This window comes from Hyperolius riggenbachi, chromosome 6 (genome assembly GCF_040937935.1).
Source record: "Hyperolius riggenbachi isolate aHypRig1 chromosome 6, aHypRig1.pri, whole genome shotgun sequence".
Lineage (NCBI taxonomy): Eukaryota > Metazoa > Chordata > Amphibia > Anura > Hyperoliidae > Hyperolius > Hyperolius riggenbachi.
The window spans coordinates 251,977,723-251,995,192 of record NC_090651.1 but is presented as its reverse complement, the minus strand read 5'-3'; the positions used below and the strand labels follow the sequence as shown (position 1 = coordinate 251,995,192).

General features: G+C 44.8%; 1 protein-coding gene across 1 annotated transcript in view; it reads left to right on the top strand.

Moving 5' to 3' along the window:
- PANK4 (pantothenate kinase 4 (inactive)) overlaps positions 1 to 17,470 on the top strand; it is a 107,158-nt gene that overhangs the window by 17,955 nt on the left and 71,733 nt on the right. Inside the window, exons 2-4 of the mRNA XM_068242777.1 lie at positions 1,780 to 1,862; positions 3,131 to 3,339; positions 5,548 to 5,731. Coding sequence (XP_068098878.1) covers positions 1,780 to 1,862; positions 3,131 to 3,339; positions 5,548 to 5,731 — 476 coding nt within the window. The remainder of the gene's footprint in view (positions 1 to 1,779; positions 1,863 to 3,130; positions 3,340 to 5,547; positions 5,732 to 17,470) is intronic.

Here is a 17,470-nt window from a genome sequence, read left to right as displayed (position 1 = left end):
TGAACAGAGATTTTTTTTTTTTGCGTTAACCAGCAAAAATCACCACAGCAAAACACTAGCGTTTTGCTAACAGCAAGTGTGACTGGGCCCTCAGGCCTCTTTCACATGGGAGGCTGAAGGTGGTGAATTCACTGCTCCTCTGCACCAGCCAAGTGCTTGCTGCTAGCATTTAGAGCAGGACATGAACAAACCCTCTCCACCACCACTTTGGGCTTCAAATGCAATTCAGCTGCATTGTAACTTCGCCCAAAAGGCACTTGTGGTTGGCAGACAGGATGCTTAACTGCTCGACAAGTGCCCGGTTCAGGTGTTCCTCTGAGGCCTTAAGGTGCCCATTAACAGTAAAATTTCCCGAATGGTCGACCATCTATTTTTACCTGATTGGGTGCCATTAGTGGTGCCTATAAACGATTACCAATTATTGTATCGATCCAAATTTTGGATTTTTTTTTTTTCTTTATAGTCTTTGGATTTCTTATCATTTTCCCTTCCGCTGGTGGGCCTGAACAATTGTTTCCAATTAATCAGAAATGATCAGGTCGGATGGGTGGTTGATCTTTTGGGAAATTGGATCATTAATCCGCACCTTAAGAGTAACTGAAAAGTTGAGCACCACTTGTAATTTTTGCTTCCTGGCTCCTGTGATTTGTCCAGTCTCACTACATAGGGTAAATCGCTGCGGATTTCAGGAATCGTTGGAAGGAATTCTGTATTGGCAGCATCTATAATGCTCTTTACTTTACTTTAAAACCTACTTAAATGTGGTTATACAAATATCTGTCAGCAAAGTTCCAACCAGCTCAGAACTACGTCCGCCGTTGCCAGTAGAGCATTATTGTATATAAGCAGACCTAAGCCTTTTTAAAAACCGGCTCTAGGCCACAACCTCCCGACCGTGACCGCTGCTGCTGCCAGCCGAATGTCAGCGCACCTGACCCCGTCGCTGTCCCTCCTCCTGCCCCAACGGCTGTCCCTGCTACACATGCGCAGAACGTTGTAGCACGGACACTGGGACAGGAGTACGCTGGGACACGTGGAGATTATTGTATATTGTATTATCACCACTGTGTTTCTATTGATGCGAGCTCCCATTCACTAACACTAGTTGCGGCACAAGCCACCTACTGATAGTGGATTGGATCTTGACTGCCAGAAATAGCACTTGTCCAACAAGTAGGTTTTGTTTCTTTCTTGCATGGGGTGAACTTCCTTCTTCTTCTTGATATACGATAATGTAAAATACTTGTTTTGGCTCCTTACAACATTAGGAGAGTTGGCATTGAGGATTGCTTGGCCTATTTTATGAATACATGTCAGTGGTTCTCAATCATTATTATGATTATTATTATTAAAAAAAATTTTTTTTTTTGTATAAGAACAATTGATGTGAGAGGGATATAGACTCTGCCATATCTATTTATTTTTAAACAATGCATATTGCCTGGCTGTCCTGCTGATCCTCTGCCTCTAATACTTTTAGCCATAGACCCCGAACAATCATGCTTTTTTTTTTTTTTTTTTTTTTTTTTTTTCAGATGGGTGATTCAGACACTACTGATGCATGAAAGATCAGCAGGGCAGACAGGCAACTGGTATTGTTTAAAAGGAAATAAATATGGCAGCCTCCATATCCCTCTCACTCCAGTTGTCCTTTAACTTAAGTTGGTGGCCTGTGCTTATACAGAGTGCTTGATAAGAACGCTTTGTGTTTTCTGGCTTGAATCAAATGTCCAGCTGGTAGTGTGACTCATTTTATTCATGTCTGCTTTTCTTTCCCAGGTGGCTCCCTCACAAAGTTGGCATATTATTCTACTGTACAGCACAAAGTGGCCAAGGTCAAGTCTTTTGATCATACAGGAAAGGTAAGCATCATGTTCTTTCATTGCGGTGTTGATATTTGTATGTTCCCCAGGGTTGCTGAGGTTTAGTCCTGGCAAACACATGGTTGGCTTCCCTTTTTGTCAGATCACAATTTTATTAATCGCGCCAACTCTTTAGAGTTTCTCCTACCAACTCTGCAACCTTGGTTGTGTTTGCTGGGACAGTTTTCTGACCATTCTTCTTTGCTGAATAGTGGGAGAAAATTACTTTACGGAGACTTTACTTTTTAGAACATATGAAAAACTCTGTTGCTGGACTCTAGCATATTGAAGGAGGGAATGCCTATTGCATTTGGTACTATGGCAATGTCTGTAAACTCTGCTCCCAACGTTTTTTTTGGTTGTTTTTGTTTTGTACTTCTATTTTAAATCTATTCAAAGTCAAACTCTAGAAATCGGAAAAATAGCATTGTCATCTAACCCTTTAACTATGCTTAACTCTTGTCTTCCAGTGTGTCCTTAGTAATATAGTTCCTATTAAAGTGGGCGGCATGTACTGTATAAGAAACACTTTAAATCATGATTATTAAGAGCCGGGTAAAGAAACCCTAATTGTCTATGAAACCTCTGCCAAGCCCTGCAAACCCCTAACAAAATTACATTCTAGTAAGTGCATGTTTAGGGCAACTGTATTGGCTGTCATGTTGTGATGTACCTTTTTTATACCATCTGATATGTGCCATGCATGTATGGGTTACATGTTTGTGGGAAGAAGTGGTGGTGTGTGTGCCAGCACATCCATCCCCTTTACCCACCACATTTAGTATACAGTCACATTTGTGCTGGTGTATGTTTGTATTGCTTAAGATAAAATAATGGCTGCAACTAATGGTTCCTGACTCCTGTCTCAACTGGAATAGTTTACATGTGACAGATGACATCACTCTCCCATAATGCTCTTGTGAAGTAGACCTAGTAATTTTGCCTAGGCAATAGCCATATTCCTCAGTGGATAACCCCAGGAAAATGTTATACTAATGAAACAACCCTGTTGTGAAGTGAAAGCCATTTATGCAGACTTGAACTATCGGTGATCCCCTTTAACCTCTGCAGTGCTGGAGACTGTTATATGGAGGTGATGAAGGTGGCACCCAGCTCCATGCATGGCAAAGTGTTCCCAGCTCTTTGCAGATAAATTCTAATGGGAATAAGCTGGAGGAGTTGGCATGAGTATCTCAAACTCCCCGATTTGTATATTGTGCTGATTAGCAGTACATAGTAGCTCAACATTTTATTTTTTTCTCTCTAAGGATGCTGACCAAAAATTATTATATGAAATCTCTGAGCAAGAAGAGATCACAGCTCGGCTCCACTTCATCAAGTTTGAAAATGCTTATATAGAGACCTGCATGGACTTTATTAAAGATCATTTAGTAAATACAGAGACCAAAGTGATCAAGGCTACTGGGGGTGGAGCATACAAGTTCAAAGACCTAATTGAGAAGAAACTGGGATTAAAGTGAGTATTACTGCGAGAAATGCTGCTCACAGATTTTAATTACCTGGTAAACTGCTGGGCTGTGGGCCTGACCTACAAAAACCTCTTCAGAGTTCTGTAAATAGTGATGAGTAAAGAGACACATGTTGGTTTGACAGAGTGATTGTTGATATACTTTGAAAAATAGAATGGATGGGTTCTGCTGGGAACGTTTCCTCTTGCCTAGCAACACAACAGGAACTCAAAGCTCTTTCTAAAAGTGAGTTAAAACTCTGGCAAAGACAGACTTTAAGGACAAAAGTCTGTTTAATTAAAGGGGCACTGCAGCGGAAAACAGTAAAATTTTAAATATGTGCAAACATATACAAATAAGAAGTACATTTTTTTTTCAGAGTAAAATGAGCCATAAATTACTTTTCTCCTATGTTGCGGTCACTTACAGTAGGTTGTAGAAATCTGACAGGTTTTGGACTAGGCCATCTCTTTGTAGGGGATTCTCAGGGATATATTTATTTTCAAAAGCACTTAGTGAATGGCAGTTGCTCTGTCCAACTGCCAAAATAATGTACAGCGAGCAGGGAAGCTGGCCAGCATCATTGTTTACATCCTTTTTAGGGATTATCTTTATAAAGAATAAAAGCCTTGCTGAGAATCCCCTATGAAGAGATGGACTAGTCCAAAACCTGTCACTTCTGTCAGATTTCTACTGCCTACTGTAAGTGACAGCATTATAGGAAAAAGTAATTTATGGCTTGTTTTACTCTGGAAGAATTGTACTTCTTATTTGTATATGTTTGCACATATTACAGTTTTTCGCTGTAGTGCCCCTACACTACTAGGACTGCAAGGCTCAAGCCCCTTAAAGGACAGCTGAAGTGACAAGAATATGGAGACTGACATTTATTTCCTTTTAATCAATACAAGTTGCCTGGCAGCCCTGCTGATCTATTTGGCATCAGTAGTGTCTGAATAACACCAGAAACAAGCATGCAGCTAATCTCGTCAGATCTGACAATACTGTCAGAAGCACCTGATATGATGCATGCTTGTTCAGGGTCTATGGCTAAAAATATTAGAGGCAGAAGATCCGCATTACAGACAGGCAGCTGGTATTGCTTAGAAGGAAATATATATGGCAGCGTCCATATCCCTCTAGCTTCAGTTGCCCTTTAAAGGATCAGAACTTTTTTTTTTTTATTTTTCACTTTGTAATTGGCTCACAGGGTCAGGAGCCAAAGAAATTGGCTCCTGACTGTGGTACAGAGCTCAGCTGTTAGCTGAGTTTTTAGTGCCGGCATGGACTTGCTATTGTGCCCCATTCAAAGGGAGCAGGTGTAGTTAAAACTACGCTGTATCAGGCTTAAACAGCCACAAGTTTGGCGTAGTTTTACCTACGGACAAACCTAAAGCTGTTAAAGTGGTCAAAGTGGTCTTTAGGTGATGGATGGAAATTATATTAAATTGTTAAAATACGTTAAAGTTGGGATATTTACTGCACTGTAGGTTCTCCCTTTTTTTTTTTTTTTTTTCTTTCTTTTTTTTTTTTTTAAAGAGCTGTCAGCTATACTATCTCAGAAAACAAAACACATATATAAGTAGAAAATACTTGCTCTACTTACATAACATATGTATTGCACTGTCCACGTTTTGATTTTAGTGATTTTTCTATAGTAAAAAAGAGAAAATCCTTCTTAGAATTCTCCATTTTAACACTGTATCTTAAAGCCAATCCTGATGTAATATCCTCCATTACGCTCCTCTGCCTGATTGTGTACGCATTGCCCGACCTCCTCCCAGTCTTTAGGCACTCCGACCCAGCTCTGCAATAGAAAATGCATTGATTCAGCATAAGAAATTTTGGCCAATCAGAGAGGAACAGAGGTGTGGGAGGGGAAAACAGGAAGGAAAGAGGCTTCAGACAATCGGGCTGCATTAGTGAAGTCTGAGAGGAAAGTAAAGAAGCAAAAAAAGACAACCCAGCATGCCCTACAACTTCCTTTGTGCGGCAATGTACCAAATCAGAGTCAGGTAAACTGGGGGATGATCATTTATCAACAAGAAAAGTAATAGTGATTTTAACTTTTGTATTGCCTAATTAGCATCCCTATTACTTGTTTTCCAGATAAAAATAAAGAATTGATTTTATGCCCGACAGTTAAACTTTAATGTTATGTGGATTTGTCATTTGGCATGCAATTGATTCTGCTTTTTTTTTTTTCTTTTTTCTAGTGTGGACAAAGAAGATGAAATGACATGTCTTATAAAAGGCTGTAATTTTGTACTAAAAAACATACCTCATGAAGCATTTGTCTATGTAAAGCATGCAGATCCCGAGTATCGGTTCCAAACCACTCATCCCAATATCTTTCCATATTTACTAGTAAATATAGGCTCTGGAGTATCTGTAGTCAAGGTGAGACACTTATTAATGTGTGTAGATTTTCATTAACCACGTGCATTATTGGCATAGACTAAATCTAAAAATAGGAAAATGTCTTGGATTCTCTGCTCTGGGCAAGGGACATTTAGTCCTTTCTACACTAATTGGGCTCTTCCAAAAATATTTTGCTGTTTGGATCCCCAGGCATGTAGGTTTGTTACATGCTGGATGTTTTGTATTTAACCTCTTGCCGACCGCCCACTACCTATGGGCGTCGGCAAAGTGGCACGCCCAGGACCGCCTAACGACAACAGGCGTTGGGTTCTGGACGAGGGGATTGCGGGCGATCGTTCGTGTACATGCGCCCACGCCCTCAGACCCCCCCCTTCCCCCCTGATCACCTCGCCAGTGCATTGCTTGCATCTATTCTCCCCTCTATCACACCCTGATCACCTATCAATCACCCTGTCACTGCTACCCATCAGATCAAACCCTAATCTGCCCCCTGCCGGCACCCAAAAACCCTCCTACACCCTCAGACCTCCGCCTGAACCCCCCCAGTGCATAATTTACATCTGTTCTCCCCTCTAATCGCCCACTGATCACCCATCGATCACCCTCTGTCACCATTACCCATTATACCCATCAGATCAGACTCTCATCTGCCTCTTGCGGGCACCCAATCGCCCACTCACACCCTCAGATCGGCTTCAGACCCCCCCCCCCCCCCCCCCGATCACCTCCCCAGTGCATTGCTTGCATCTATTCCCACCCTCTAATCACACCCTGAGACACCCATCAATCACCTCCTGTCACCCCCTAGCACTCCTATCCATCAGATCAGGCCCTAATCTGCCCCCTGCGGGCTTCTGATCACCCGGCCAAACCCTCACCCGCCCCACCGCAGTGACAGAATTTTTTTCTTTTTTTCTGATCACTGAAAGTTTCCGAACGTAACATTTTTTTGGGGCCTTCTCCTTAAAGGGAAGGTTCAGGGTGGCTCTTAAAAAAATAAAAATGCCCATCCACTTACCTGGGGCTTCCTCCAGCCGTGGGCAGCCAGGACGTGCCCTCGGCGCCGCTCCGCAGGCTCCCGGTCCCCTCCGGTGGCCGACCCGACCTGGCCAGGCCGGGCTCTTCTGCGTTTCAAAATGCGCCTCACTGGGGCGCGCTGACGTCATCGGACGTCCTCCGGGCTGTACTGCGCAGGCGCAGAACTACTGCGCCTGCGCAGTACAGCCTGGAGGACGTCCGATGACGTCAGCGCGCCCCAGTGAGGCGCATTTTGAAACGCAGAAGAGCCCGACCTGGCAGCCGGCCTGGCCAGGTCGGGTCGGCCACCGGAGGGGACCGGGAGCCTGCGGAGTGGCGCCGAGGGCACGTCCTGGCTGCCCACGGCTGGAGGAAGCCCCAGGTAAGTGGATGGGCATTTTTTATTTTTTTAAGAGCCACCCTGAACCTTCCCTTTAACATGGGTCTAGTCAAAAAGAATGTATTGCGGTCTTATTGGTCTATGCACCCAATACATCACATGCCCATGTTCTCTGCTGCCATGTCCAGGTCACGATTTGAGAACATACTGCGCTTCATGCACTTCAGTGCCAATACAACCTGTCATCTAAGAGGCCACCTGCTTATGACCGGTTCCACAAAATTCGGCCTCTCATAGACCATCTGTCATCAAAATTTGCGGATGCTTATACCCCTGAACAGTCATTTTAAGACATTTAGTTTCCAGACAACTCTTCACGGTTTTGGGCCCCTAAAATGCCAGGGCAGTATAGGAACCCCACAAATGACCCCATTTTAGAAAGACACCCCAAGGTATTCCGTTAGTTGTATGGTGAGTTCATAGAAGATTTTATTTTTTGTCACAAGTTAGTGGAAAATGACACTTTGTGAAAAAAAAAAACAATAAAAATCAATTTCCGCTAACTTGTGACAAAAAATAAAATCTTCTATGAACTCACCATACTGTTAACAGAATACCTTGGGGTGTCTTCTTTCTAAAATGGGGTCACTTGTGGGGTTCCTATACTGCACTGGCATTTTAGGGGCCCTAAACCGTGAGGAGTAGTCTTGAAACCAAATGTCGCAAAATGACCTGTGAAATCCTAAAGGTACTCATAGGACGTTGAGCCCCTTAGCGCACCTAGGTTGCAAAAAAGTGTCACACGTGGTATCGCCATACTCAGGAGAAGTAGTATATTGTGTTTTGGGGTGTATTTTTACACATACCCATGCTGGGTGGGAGAAATATCTCTGCAATTGGACAATTGTGTGTGTAAAAAAAAAATAAAAAAAAATAAATCTAATTTACAGAGATATTTCTCCCACCCAGCATGGTTATGTGTAAAAATACACCCCAAAACACAATCTACTATTTCTCCTGAGTACGGCGATGCCACATGTGACACTTTTTTGCAGCCTAGGTGCGTTAAGGGGCCCAAAGTCCTATGAGCACCTTTAGGCTTTACAGGGGTGCTTACAATTTAGCACCCCCCGAAATGCCAGGACAGTAAACGCACTCCACAAATGACCCCATTTTGGAAAGTAGACATCCCAAAGTATTCAGAGAGGGGCATGGTGAGTCCGTGGCAGATTTCATTTTTTTTGTCACAAGTTAGCAGAAATGGAAACTTTTTTTTTTTTTTTTTTTTTTAATTTATTTATTTTTTTGTCACAAAGTGTCATTTTCCGCTAACTTGTGACAAAAAATAAAATCTTCTATGTACTCACCATGCCTCTTAGTGAATACTTTGGGATGTCTTCTTTCCAAAATGGGGTCATTTGGGGGGTATTTATACTATCCTGGAATTCTAGCACCTCATGAAACATGACAGGTGCTCAGAAAAGTCAGAGATGCTTCAAAATGGGAAAATGCACTTTTGGCATCATGGTTTGTAAATGCTATAACTTTTACCCAAACCAATAAAAATACACTTATTGGATTTTTTTTATCAGACATGTAGCACAATAAATTTGGACAAAAATGTATATAAAAAATTTACTTTATTTGAAAAATGTCAACACAGAAAGTTAAAAAAAAACTTTTTTTTTGACAAAATTCATGTCTTTTTTTGATGAATATAATAAAAACTAAAATCACAGCAGCAATCAAATAGCGCCAAAAGAAAGCTGTATTAGTGACAAGAAAAGGAGGTAAAATTCATTTAGATAGTAGGTTGTATGACCGAGCAATAAACCGTTAGGCCTGGAACCCACTGAAATCCGCAAACGCAAAACGCAACCGCTAGCGTTTTGCCTGAGCAGTTTGCAAGCGGATTCATGCGAGTTTTCGGTCGCGTTTTGCAACAGTGTATTTTTTTCCTCAGCGGTTGTGTAGCATTTTGCGTTTCGCGTTTTTATCCTGATTGGTCCTGTGAATTATTTTTAATTTTGTTAGTGTGCTGAACCGCAAAACGCTAGCAAAACCGCTCAGTTTAGGTTTTGCTGAGCGTTTCTGCTAGCGTTTCAATACTTTACATTGAAGCGCTAACGCTCCCAAAATGCTGCAGGTCCTGCGTTTGCGTTTCTGGGAAACGCAAACGCTCCTGTGGAAGTTGCCCCATCCATTAACATCAGCTGAGCGTTTGGGCAAAACGCTAGCGTATCGCAGCGCTGCCAAAATGCTCAAAAAAACGCTCCTGTGGGTTCCAGCCCTAAAAGAGGAACTGTAACGGTAAAACGTCCCCTGGGGGGTACTCACCTCGGGTGGGAGAAGCCTCATGATCCTAATGAGGCTTCCCACGCCGTCCTGCGTCCCTCGGGGGTCACGCTGTAGCCCTCCGTACAGCTGTGACGCAATATTTACCTTCCTGGCTCCTGCGCAGGCGCTCTGATGGCTGTCGGCTCCGAAGTAGGCGGAAATACCCGATCGCCGTCGGGTCCGCTCTACTGTGCAGGCGCAAGTCTCCGGCACCTGCGCAGTAAAGCGGACCCGACGGAGATCGGGTATTTCTGTCTATTTCCGAGCCGAATGCAGCCACAGCGCCCCCGCTGGAGCCAGCAAAGGTAAATATTGAAATTACAGTCGGGCCTGTCGCCAGCTGTTCAGAGGGCTGCAGCGAGACCCCCGTGGGACGCAGGACGGCGTGGGAAGCCTCATTAGGATCCGGAGGCTTCCCCCACCCGAGGTGAGTACCCCCCAAGGGATCTTTTTCAAGTTAGAGTCTCTTTAAACCTGCAGTGGTCTGAATGGAAAAAGTGTCTGGTCCTTAAGGGGTTTTATGACTGCAGTCCTTAAGATTATCATTCTTGTGCTCCCAAAAGAGGAAAATAGGCTGGCTGAATGCAGGAAAGCAGGGGAAATGGTTATGTATGAAGTCACAATGATTAAATAGGAGCTTAAACAGTACTCCTTGGTGCCCTGAACTTAAATGTAAAGACCAATGCCTGCTGAGAAATTATGAAATCTGGCATTGTTGACCTCACTCTAAATAAAAAGCATTGATTGCCTGGCTACCATTCCGATCTCTCGACTTCTGTAGTTTGTCAGTCACACACTAGCAATGTGTATACAGCACACATGGGCAGAATGCAAGACAGGACAGAACATTTATATTGCACTTTTCTCCTCACACACACACCAAGCGCCACTTGGGGGCACTCCACAGGCGACCAGGATTATTAAAGAGCCTTGCCTTAAGACTCAGCCTTAACAGTACGCTATCCAGCTGACCCTATCCAGCAGACAGAACTAATATGTATTTCTCCCATTCATCAGCCGGGACACCCTCTGGAAGTATGGCTCCGCCCCAAATCTAGGAAACACAACCCAAAAGTATAAAAAGCTCCCGCCCCCTCTCATCTCCAGTTCTTTTGTGTTTCCGCCCGGGAACACAGCTCAAAACCCAGCTCCCATTTTGTTGTTTTTTTCCTCACCAGAGGGTGAGTTGATTGGGCACAGTACCTGAGAGGACCGTTGTCGTGGCTGTAGGAGGCGAGGGTACTGCTGTCATGGCGGGGACACGCTGAGCGGAGATTGCTGTTCCCCCGCCGCCTTCCTCCTGCGCGGCCGCTCTATGGGCATTTTTATGCGGAGGTGCGCTGACGTCGGTTCCGCTGACGTCACAGGAGGGCGACCGGAAGTACGCATATTTCCTCTACATAGGAGACGACGGCTTGGCGTGGCTTGGTGGAGGAATGGAGGAGCAAGGGACCAGCGCTTCTGCCGCCACCGCCGCCGCCGCTGCCATTGCTACTGGCGCCACTACTACCACTGGACAGGGGACAACAGCGGCAGGTGCAGCGGGATCCTCGTCCTCTACCTCGACCAGAACTCAGTCTGAGGGTGGGGTGAGTGGGAGATGTTTCTCCCTAGAATGCAGTTCTGTGTTTATGTGAACGGTTGAGTAACAGAACTATGTTGTATCTCCCTTTTTGTTTTTTATCTAGACAAGAGTGGAGTCTAAATCTGCTGACAGGCCTAGATCTAGGAAATGCTGTCAGTGTGGGGCTAGATTGTCGTCTAATTATAGCAAGTCATTATGTCAGGCTTGTATTGATGCAGTGATAGCCTCTGAATCTTCAGCAATATTTAAAAATGTACTTAAATCTGTAAAAAAAGATATTGATGAGACGTTGGGTAAATTTAAGGAGTCCCTGTTACCGGTACCACAGGATATGCCAGGGCCATCGTCAGCCCCTCCTCATTCTGGTACTACAGGTCAGGTACCGGCTCCCGATTTGGGGAATCCTCTCCCTCAGATCCCCTTAGGTTCTGACGCACTGGGGGAGGAGGAAGAGGAGGAAGACTTAGAAGGTAGAGAGAATTTCTCTGAAGTGGAGGAGGGGGAGAGTATGATATCAGAGGAGGAATCTGATGTAGATTTGAAAAAAGCTGCTAGGTTTTTATTCAGTACAGAGGAAACAGATGAATTACTCAAAGCAGTGTATGCCACTGAGCAGATTCCTGAGATTCAGGAAGCGCTCTCTGCGCAGGATCAGGTTTATTCTGGCCTGGCGCAGAAGACTAACAGAGTTTTCCCCTTCCACCAATCTTTGAAAGAAATCATTAATTCTCAATGGCGTGAACCTGAGCGGAAATTATTTATTCCTAAGTCAGCTAAAAAGAAGTTTCCCTTTGCTCCGTCTGACATGGATCAGTTTATCAAATGTCCCAAATTAGACGCTGCCCTCTCAAAGCACTCAAAAAATACTGATTTGTCATTTGAAGACGCAGGGGTGTTAAAAGAGGCAATGGATAAGAGAATCGAATTAACCTTAAAGAAAGCCTGGGAATCTGCAGCCTTTGCTTTTTTACCGAGTGTAGCTTCAACATGTATCTCCAGAAACTTAAGAATATGGATGGATAATTTAATTGATCATGTCAAATCAGGTTCCGATTTGAGTAATTACATCAAATCCTTGCCCACGGTTTTGAAATCAGTAGCTTTTCTGGCCGACGCCGCAGTGGAGATCGTCCGAATTTCCGCACGCACCACTGCGCTAATCAATTCGGCTAGAAGGGCTCTCTGGCTCAAGACCTGGGAGGGGGATTTGACATCAAAAAATCGGTTGTGTACTATTCCTTTTGAGGGGAATCTTCTGTTTGGTCAGGAGTTGGAAAATGTACTCTCCCGTTCAGCAGAAAAGGGAAAGCAATTTCCTGAGAAACGTAGGACATTTAAGGTAAACAAAACAGGTTTATTTAACAGGCCATCCGCGAGCAAGCCTAGGCAGCCAGCTCAGCAAAAGAGGTGGTCCTTTCCTGCCGGTAGGGGACGGGGAGGTTTTGCCCTCGCCAGGCCTGGTCCCCCCAAGGAAAGTAAATGACGCTCTACCAGTTGGGGGGAGGCTTCGTTATTTTTCGTCCCAATGGGAAGCCATCAGTCCAGATCCCTTCATTTTGAGTATAATAAAGGACGGGTATCGTCCACAATTTTCAGTTTTTCCTCCCCCCAGGAAATTTATAAACAAGTTTCCCAGGGATCCGGCCAGGGCCAGGGGCCTTGCGCTGGAAATTCAGAGTTTAATTTCAAGGGAGGTGATAATTCCGGTTCCCCGAGCGAAGCAGTTTCGGGGGTACTACTCCCACATTTTTTTGGTGACCAAAACCAATGGGGAGTTCAGATTTATCCTCAATCTAAAGAAACTGAACCCTTACTTAATTTACAAAAAATTCAGGATGGACAACATCCAGTCAGTCAGGGCTCTCTTGCAAGGGGAGGAATATTTTGTGTCAATAGACCTTCAAGACGCATATCTTCACATCCCTATTGCAGAATCCCATCAGAAGTATCTGAGATTCGCGGTGCGTCTGCCAGATCAAATATGTCACTTCCAGTTCCAGGCTCTCCCTTTCGGAATCTCAACGGCTCCCCGCATCTTTACAAAGGTGCTTGCGGAGCCGATGAGACTGTTGAGGAACCAGGGGATAAGTATCGTCCCCTATCTCGACGATCTACTCATTTTTGCCAGGTCAGAGGCGGTCCTAATACAACACAGAGATGTGGTGATTCAGACTCTATCCCAATTGGGTTGGATCCTGAACTACAAAAAGTCGAACCTGAACCCCACCCAGACCATCGTGTTCCTAGGTTATACGATCGATTCGGTTCGACAAAGAATATTTCTGACTCCTCAAAAAGTGGACAAGCTGCAGTCAGGAGTCAGAACTCTTCTCTTGTCCCATCAGGTTGCTATCCGGGAGGTTATGCGAATTTTGGGTTTAATGACGGCCACCATTCCCGGGGTAAGTTGGGCCCAGTTCCATTCACGGATCCTTCAAAATTGGTTACTGGCAACTTGGGACAAAACCCAACAATCACTGGAGCGGGAGGTTCCTATTCCTGTTCAGGTAAAAGCATCCCTCCATTGGTGGCTACAGCGCCACAACCTGGAAGAGGGCAAAGTATGGAGACAGGAAGACCCTCTAAGGATTTATACCGATGCCAGTGCTTGGGGTTGGGGGGCCACTCTCATGGGTCTTCATTCACAGGGGAGGTGGCTCTCCACAGTTGCAAAGAGATCGTCCAACTACAGAGAACTCTTGGCGGTAAAAAGGGCCCTTTTGGCGTTCCTAGACAGAATACGGGGTTCTCATGTGCTTGTCTTCTCGGACAACATCTCCACGGTGGCATATGTCAACAAACAGGGGGGCACCAGATCAGGGAATCTCTCCCTCCTGGCGTCGGATATTTTTCGGACGGCAGAACAGAACCTACTTTCATTACAGGCGGTTCACATAAAAGGTGCGCTCAACACGGAAGCGGACTTTTTAAGCCGCCAGATTCTCGACCACTCCGAGTGGGAACTGAATCAGGACACCTTTCTTTGGGTCACCGAGATCCTGGGAGTCCCGGAGATCGATCTGTTCGCGTCGCCAACAAACGCAAAGATTCCTCAGTTTTTTTCCCTTCACAACAGCAGGAGTTCTCTGGGATTGGACGCTCTCTCTCTACCCTGGACTTTCGATCTAGGGTATGCGTATCCGCCTCTAAAACTATTGCCACAGGTCCTAGCGAAGGTGCGAAGAGAACGCGTAAAGCTGATTCTCATAGCGCCAGTGTGGCCCAAGAGGCCTTGGTTTTCCACGCTTCTGAGTCTCTCCGTTCAACCGTATCTAGAGCTCCCGATCAGGCAGGATCTTCTTCGGCAGGGACCTATCTTACATCCCAAACCGGAGTTATTCAAGCTAGCGGCATGGACCCTGAAAGGCTGATTTTAAGAAACAAGGGAGTTTCGGATAAGGCTATTGATACCTTACTGAAGTGTAGAAAACCAGTCACCCACAAAATTTATAGGAAGGTGTGGAAAGTATACGGTTCATGGTGTGCTACCAATAAAAGAGTCCAATCTGAAATAGGAACGATTCTTGATTTCTTTCAGAGTGGAGTGGAAATGAGGTTAGCTTTAAGTACCCTTAAGGTACAATGCTCGGCTCTCTCAATCTTATTAGACAGACCCCTGGCACAGGAAAAATTGATCAAGGATTTTTTTCGGGCAGTTCAGAGGTCTTCCCCCTTGAGGCAGAAGATTATGCCTCAATGGGATCTGTCGCTAGTCTTAGGGGTGTTATCCAGGGTTCCATTCGAACCCATTGATAAAATTGACTTAAAGTTTTTGACGTTAAAGGTGGCCTTCCTGATAGCCATCACTACGGCCAGAAGACTCGGTGATCTTCAGGCCCTGTCAACCAAAGATCCCTTTCTTACCATTTTTCCGGACAAAATTATTTTACGTCTGGATCCAAACTACTTACCGAAAGTTCCTTCGGACTTCCATAGGTCTCAGAATCTTGTGATTCCCTCGTTTTGTGATAATCCTTCCTGTGCCAGGGAACAGGAATTCCACTGCTTAGATGTAAGGAGAGCTCTTTTAGCTTATCTTTCAAGGACTAGAGAGTTCAGGAAGTCTTCACATTTATTCGTTCTATTTATGGGACAGAATAAGGGGCAGCAGGCTTCTAGGCAGACTATCGCTAGGTGGATCTGTCAGGTTATCTCCTTAGCCTATGAGATTTCAGACTCCACTCCACCACCTGCTATCAAGGCACACTCGACTCGATCCATGTCGACTTCCTGGGCAGAGAGAGCGGGAGCCACAGTCCAGCAAATATGTCAAGCGGCAACTTGGTCGAACTCTTCCACTTTTATTAAACATTATAGAGTGGATGTCCTGTCCCAGCAAGATTTGTCGTTTGGCAGGAAGGTTCTTCAGTCTGTGGTCCCTCCCTAGGTGGGTGTTTTCTTGTGTATCCTTCCAGAGGGTGTCCCGGCTGATGAATGGGAGAAAGCACCTGTTAGTCTTACCGGTAACGGTGTTTCTGTTCAGCAGCCGGGACACCGTCTACTGCCCACCCTTCCTACTGTCGCACTTCCTTATACCTATTACTTTCCTTTTCGTGGTCACTGGGAGGTGCTTCGCTTCTCCTTTTTTCTCTAGTGTCCCGGTCGGGTTTTTCTTTATATACACTGGAGATGAGAGGGGGCGGGAGCTTTTTATACTTTTGGGTTGTGTTTCCTAGATTTGGGGCGGAGCCATACTTCCAGAGGGTGTCCCGGCTGCTGAACAAACACCGTTACCGGTAAGACTAACAGGTGCTATCAAACCTGAATTTGTGACTTCATGGATTAGAAACCAAAGATAATCGTTAGACAAGACAAGACAAATAACATTTATATTGCGCTTTTCTCCTTGCGGACTCAAAGCGCCAGAGCAGAGCAGCAGCCACTAGGGCGCGCTCTATTGGCAGTAGCAGTGTAAGGGAGGGAGACTTGCCAAAGGTCTCCTACTGAAATAGGTGCTGGCTTACTGAACAGGCAGAGCCGAGATTCGAACCCTGGTCTCCTGTGTCAGAGGCAGAGCCCTTAACCATTACACCATCAGCCAACTGTTAGAGCCAGTCCAATCTCAGATCAGATGTAATGTTAAGGAAGAAAGGGTTGTTTGACCTCTGAACTCGACAGAGGGAGTGATCTTGGCAATGCCGATGTAAAGTTTTAGGCAAAGTGTGTTAGCTGGTGCTGCTCCTTTTACACACTATGAGATTTTCTGGTCGATTTACTGTCAGATCGATTATTTCCAACATGTCGATTTGCTGTTCGATCGGAAAATGCTCGGAAAACGATCGAACAGCAAATCGGACATGTTGGAAATAATCGATCTGACAGTAAATCAACCAGAAAATCTCAGTGTGTACCCAGCATAAAAGCCACTCTGGGTGGTGAAAATATCTGTAAAGGACAAGGGTGGAAGGGGGGGGGGGGGGGAGCGCACTCAATAGACAATTTGAGAAAGCTGGTTAGCCAACCGTGAAATAATCTCACCTGAGATTCTTGCTGATTAGCCCCTATGGGTTGGTCGGCTGAAGAGCTTTTGTCCCACTTAACGGTGGCTGCCATGTAGTGTAATTAAAAGTATTTATTCTAAATGAACAGCATTTTTGTTTAGAGTAAATACTTCTTCTAATTGCACTATACGGCAGCCGCCGTTTATCTTTTCTATCATGCACCTGCTTGTCCGTTCACAAACCTCTCTAGCTGCCTGCTGCTTAGACACGCAGAGTGGAGTTTCTCCCAGCCATTACCCCTGAGCCAGCTCCTGGCACTAAGCTATTGCAGCCTGTGGCTTACAAGTGTAAAGCACACAGAGTATCGTGGAGCCTTCTAAACACAAACTTTGTTCCTCCTGCACATCCAAGACACCTTTGTGCAGACACTTCTACACTTGAATGAGGCCCTCTATAGCGGTAGGTAGCATTTGTGAGGAGTGGAAATGCACCCGATCCAGGACTGAAGTTTAGTAGACGGAGTAGCATATGTGCCAGTGCATCTTGTGGAGGAAGATTGCTGGAAAGAACTGGGGACCAGGTTGGCTAGCCTGCTTTCTCAAATTGTCTAAGTGCGCTCTCCCCCCACCCTTTTCCCCTTGTCCTTTACAGAAATCGTTAGAGCCAGGCATATTTGTAAAATGAGATAGACGTTGGCAGTGTGCAGAGTCTCTCAGAGGTACATGTCTGCTGTCACTTTGACGCATTTCTAGGATTTCATGCATTGCTGTTTAGCATATGCTAAACATATTTCAGCTTGTTTAAATTGGCTAAAAGCAAATCTGAAGCGAAAATAAACTTACGAGATAATGAATTGTATGTGTAGTACAAATAAAAAATAGAACATTAGTAGCAAAGAAAAGCGGCTCATATTTTTATTTTCAGTTAGATTGCTTTATTTATTACCTTGCATTAGACTTTCACAGTTGCAGTTTAGAATCCATACTCTGTATTTTAGCTATAAAACAAAGCCGAGCTAATGGGACAGATTTATCAAT